Source organism: Trichechus manatus, unplaced genomic scaffold, assembly GCF_000243295.1.
Source record: "Trichechus manatus latirostris isolate Lorelei unplaced genomic scaffold, TriManLat1.0 scaffold00040, whole genome shotgun sequence".
Classification (NCBI taxonomy): domain Eukaryota; kingdom Metazoa; phylum Chordata; class Mammalia; order Sirenia; family Trichechidae; genus Trichechus; species Trichechus manatus.
In genome coordinates this window covers 15,565,227-15,571,226 of record NW_004443976.1, presented here as the reverse complement: position 1 = coordinate 15,571,226, position 6,000 = coordinate 15,565,227, and the positions used below count along the sequence as shown (strand labels likewise).

General features: G+C 38.3%; 1 protein-coding gene across 2 annotated transcripts in view; it reads right to left on the bottom strand.

Annotated features, from left to right (window-relative positions):
- ANKFY1 (ankyrin repeat and FYVE domain containing 1) overlaps positions 1-6,000 on the bottom strand; it is a 97,529-nt gene that overhangs the window by 76,463 nt on the left and 15,066 nt on the right. For both annotated transcript variants that reach the window (XM_012555502.2, XM_023731137.1), the window contains exon 2: positions 1,538-1,730. In XM_012555502.2, the coding sequence (XP_012410956.2) occupies positions 1,538-1,730 (193 nt within the window). The remainder of the gene's footprint in view (positions 1-1,537; positions 1,731-6,000) is intronic.

Genomic DNA, 6,000 nt, shown 5'->3' with positions numbered 1-6,000 from the left:
ACTGTTTAATGAGAAACTATTTGTTCTGTAAACTTTTACCTAAAGTACAATAAAAAAAAAGACTGTAAAAAATAATAACAATAATACAATAAAATACTTTTTAAAAATGTTGAAACCTACTCTTCAGTTACTCCAGTTTCTGAGATACACATAAAAATACTATTTAAATTCTTCAACAAAATGCATGTTTATGGGACAAAGACATTATTTTTTTCTATCTTGGTAAAATGAGTGTCTGCTTTAGAAACTGACAGTTATCCACTTGTCCCTGGAAAAAGAGGGAAAAAGGACACTGTAAATTTTACAAGAAGCTACATCTATCTATCCAATTTAAAGGACTGGCCTTTATTCAGAGTATATAGTTTTTTAATTTGGGGGTATTAAAATTTTCTTCCTTTTAGAAATGATTAAGATGGTAGATGGTAGTTCTGAATTTTGAACTACTTTAAATATTATAATTTATTTTGAAATTTTACTAAGTCTTATCTGGTCCAATCATCCATCTCCCTGGTAGCCAAATCCTCTCTCATTTGCGTATTTATGTCCATGTTTCTTTTCCACATCCACTGTCACCATCCAAATTCAGTCCTTTATCATTTCGACCTGGGCTCTTTACCACAACATCACACCTGCTGTCTCTTCTCTGTCTCTGCTGTCTCCTCTCTTTATAATTTCACCTGTATGATGCTACTCAGTTAATCTTCCTAAAACACCACTTTCATTCTCAGAGTTCACAACTCTGTTCTGCGTTTCCTAGAAGATCAAGTCCACACTCCTCACCTTGGCATCCTAATGCAATCAATTCTCCCTTTCCTGCCTCTCCCACTGCTCCCCTAACCCTAAACTGGTCACCTCACTGTCCTCTAAATCCTCTTTTCCTATCTTTGAGCCTTTTCTCAGCCGCTCTCCCTACTAGTATAGTAGTATCACTGTTTTTACCTATTAAATACTCCCCAGTCTTTAACATCTACCTCAAAACTCAGTAACAGCAGATAACAACTGAATACTTACTATGTGCCAGGCTCTAAGTGCTTTACATGTATTCATTAGTTTAATCCTCACAACAACCCTAAGTAGTGTTATTATCCCCATTTTACAGATCAGGAATCTGAGACATGTCATATAGCTCCATATCATATAGCTATTTGAGCTTCTATCATCAAGTCTCAATTGTCATGAGCCTCAACCATCATGCTGTACTATCCATGAGTTCCAAGACTCATTCTTTGACTGTCCCAAAAGAAAAGTGACCCTCTCCCCTCTGAATTCCTGGACAGGTAAACCAAAACCAAACTCATTGCCGTCAAGTCAATCCGACTCACAGAGACCCTACAGGAAAGAGTTTCCAAGGAGCAGCTGGTGGATTCGAACTGGCAACCTTTTTGTTAGCAGCTGAGCTCTTAACCACCATGTCACCAGGGCTCCAGACAGAAATAAATTTGGGAAGAAAGTCAATGAGACCGGGGAAGGTACAATGAGGCCCAGGAATAAAGCCAAAGGGCTTGCTTCCCCAACCAGCCCACATCTAAGAGCTCACCTATACTGCTCCTGCTCATAGAGGTCTGCCACGATCATCAGCAGGCGGCTGATGAAGGACTCGCTGCTGCTTTCCTTGTTAGCTTGCGCAGCCAAAAGAGTGCATCTCTTCTCTGTCTCTGCCAATTTCTTCTGCAGCTTGACATACTCTTGTCGGAGAAGCATCAAGTGCTTCTCCAACTTGGCCACCTCTTCTGCAAGGGAAACAAAGAATCCAAGTTTACCAAGTGTAAAGCAAACAGCATTCACTATTCCCTCATCCCACAGATGGGATGGCCACCAAGATGATTAGCCACATGACATTTCTACTATTTCTTGGTGATACTCCTATAGGACCAAGAATTGTTTTGTTTCATGGTGCTGGTCACTAGGCCAAGCAGACCATCATGGTCCAAGGACTTCTCTCATTTTCCCTCAAGCTCAATATTCAGTGTATGACAATGAACAGACACACATGAAGATGCTGACGGGCACCCGCCCTGCAAATCCTTTACTATAAAGCTGGAGTCTCAAAGAGAGAAGGATTATCATATAACCCAGGAGACCTTCTCAAACTCAGCCAACATCTTTGCCCCCAACTTGAGAAAACTGAGCTACTGACCACAACTCCCACCCTACCGGCAACCACTCCTGCCTACATCATACTTTCTCAGATAAACTATCCCTCCCGTACCCAAGTTTAATCCCTCTACCTATGCTCTGAATCCCATTCCTACCCTACCCCCTCAGGACTTTCGCTTTATGATCAACCACCCCTTCTCCAGCAACTTCAGTCTTTCAAGCGGTTCCTTCTCATCAGCCCATAAACCTGTTTATGTCTCTATCTATTAGAGCAAAACTCTCCTACGCTACATCTGACAACCTCTGCCCCTCCATCTACAGCTATCACACACTATTTTCCTTACCTGCCAATTCGTTCATTCTGCCCCCACCACTCCCTTGAAACTCCTTTCACCAATGACCTTCTAATTGCCAGATCCGTTGCCAACTATTCTCCTCCTAGACCTCTACAACACAGTACAGGTAATACCCAACTTACAACATATTGGACTTACAACAAACCGTTTTTTATGACTGTCTGTTTTTGTGGTTGTTGTTTTTTTTTTTTTTTTGGAACATTTTATCGTTAGTAACATGTACTACATATAATGTTGTAATGCGTAATTTGCTGATGTTATCATTCTCAGAGGTTCACTCACAGATGTTTATATGTAACGTTTCCAACCCCTGAAGACAAATGAGGATCGGATTTATAAAGATACTGATAATAAAAGGCAGTAATAATGAAAACTTTAAAAAAAAAAAAAAAGGAGCATTTGACTTATATGAGAACCATCTTACAATGGAGTCGTGAGAACAGAACCCCGGCCTTACTGGGGACTACCTATACATGACAGTGTTATCTACTCCTCCCTTCTTCTCTTCTTTCAGCAACCACAATGGCACCACCCTCTCTCCCAATCTGGTTCCCTATCTCTTCCATATGCTTCTTTCTCTGCATCCCTCCAACCCTTGATCACTGGCAGTCCCAGGATAGGTTCTATCCCTGGCCCTCTTCTCAACTATGTGTTCTCCCAAGGCAGGCTCTACCAGGTCTTTGGCATCAACAACAATCTAGGTGTCAGTGACAAATAGATCCAGCTCTTTAGTCCAGATCTCTCTCCTTAGCTTCATCTATCCATCTGCCTAACAGACATTTCTCCCTACTGGCCCACCAAAAAAAAACCAAATCCATTGCCAGCAAGTCAATTCCGACTCATAGCACCCCTACAGGACAGAGCAGAACTGCACCACAGGGTTTCCAAGGAGCAGCTGGTGGATTTGAACTGCCAATCTTTTGGTTAGCAGCCAAGCTCTTTACTACTGTGCCACTACTGGCCCACAGATGCCTCAAATTCATTATGCCCAAAACAAAACTTGAAGCAAATTTGTTCTTGCCTCTTATGGTCCATATGCTAATAAATGACACTACCATCCATCCTAGCTACTGAAACAAGAAATAAGTAACCTTAGATGTCTCCTGCTCACTCACATGGCCCCAACCTTATTCTATCGCTCACTCAGCAAATAGTATTGACTTTCTCACTTCAACATCTCAGGGAATCCTTCCTATCTTCTGTATCCCTGTCTCCACTATGGATTTAATTCAGGCCCTCATTAATCATCTCTGATCTTCTCCTCCAATGTGAAAGGATTCACATCTGCATCTCAGAGTCTATTATAGGGCCTGACACAGAGATGTCACTAAATATTTGATAAACTGAGTTGAATAAGTAAAATCCAATTTTGTAAAAGAGGATTCCTTTCATCCTTCCAACTTCATCTCCTCCCACTTGCTGCCCAATAGCTGACTCTTTATAATACAGAAACAATCAGAAACTGGTTTAAATATAATACAAGGATGGTTAAGTAATCTGAGTGGCACATAAATTTAAAGCCTTATGCAACCATTAATTTTTTCAAAGAAATATGTAATACTAAAGTGTACATTCAAAGAATAATATATTGTTAACAGAAAAATGCAAGCTACAAAACTAAATATACTTTATAATTTCATTTGATTATACATATGCACATATATGAAGAGTAAAAAGACAAATTAAATACCACGAAATATCAGTAGGTCTGAGAGAGGGGATTAAAGGAGATTTTTTCTTCTTTGCATTTTTCTGTATTATTCAGGTATTCTATAACAAATATGTCTTGCTTTCATAATTAGAAAACATATTTTAAGAGAAATGTATTTAAATACTAATAATTATCATCTTCATACACATATAATAGGGCACTTTTATTTTTATCCTCTTCTAGAGGATCCATGTTAAATGAATGCCTGGAGTCAAAAACTGGATGTGAGTCTCAGGTGTAAATCACTATTTCTAGGCAAATAAAGTAGAAAAACTTTTGCAAGATGAAAATTTGCTTTTACCTGCTCATCACTGCTGATAAACTACATGTTCAGATCAAAATTCCTATAACTTTTTCCCCCAAAATACTGCAATTATCTGGCCTATTATCTAAACCAAATATTGCTTTAAAAAATATTGGCTAAAGGAAAACATTACTTACAGTGATCTTATAATATTTTTAAATATCAACAAGTAGCACTACACAAACCTCTTAGGCAGACTTGGCTCTGTGCTTTTATTCTGGTGTGACAAACGTACACAGGTCACTAGTTTTAAAGAGTTCTTCCCAATGACTCAAGCTCAAGAGCCAAGAAACTGCAATTATTTACCTAAGAGGGGTAAGTGTTTCACACAGAGCAGTAAGTGCATGTGATGGTACCAAATTAATATTCATCTGGAGAGAAAGAAACAGAGGTGATTGCCCTCTTTAAAGAAAAACTGGCAGTGAATTTCTAGGAATAGAAATAGAATATGTGGAATCACATACAATTAAGAGTAACAATAAATTCTTTCCAAAAACTGGTATCACTTGTAGCAAAACAAATCTACGGTGTCAAAACTCACAATAATGGTTATCTGTGGGGGGGATGGCAGGGAATAGTAATTGGGAGGGAACATTAGGATGCCCTCTGGAGTGCTGGTAACTTCCCTTCTTTTTTTAACTTAGTGGTGGTTACATGTGTTTGATTTTGATAATTCATTGAGCTCTACACTTATGATTTGTGTTTTTGTGTATGTGTGTTATGCTTCAATTAAAAAGTTAAAAAAAAAATTGATAGGTGGGTTTTGGAGTCAAACTGATAGGGACCCATATCCCTTCAGTAACTAGCTATAAGACCATGGGCAAGATCAGTTTCTTCATCTGTAAAATAGGGGAAAACTTACTTCTCAATGCTGTTCGCAGAACTAAAATAAATGACAACCACTATGACTGGTACACGCACTCAAAATCAGGGTCATGGTACTGTAATAGGCCATTATCAAAAGTCTGAGGTGAACAAAAGTATAAACAGAAATGGGAAACACTGATAAATACTGAATGAGATACTTTAAATATTATGTCATCTCATATGGTAAGTCCATACTGACAATTCCCGAACCAAACGGTGTAAAGCCTAACATGCTTTCAAAGTCAGCACCATTATATATCTGGAAGATGTACCAGTTAGGATGCGCTTTAAAAAAAACTCCCAAAGAGGTAAGTCCTAATCCACCATTGTAGAAAGTCAGTCAATGTGTAAAACTGATCAATCTAGAAATGGCAGTGTAAGCATCAGAGGTAAAAAGAGAAGCAACAGCCAGAAGAGTAGAAAGTCATTATCTCTGGGGCACAAGACTGAGGGGTGGGGAGAGACAGGGCAAAACTTCTTTTTTTTGTTAGAAGCCTTGAGATATTATTTGAATTTTAAATCTATGTGCACTTATAAAACAAATGTATTGTTTTATACAGATTTTAAAAATTATGAAAAGCAATCTGAATTATAAGGAAAAATAAATAATTTTTTAATACCCAAATATAAGGGTTTTTATATAGCACAAAATTTTAAGATGGGAA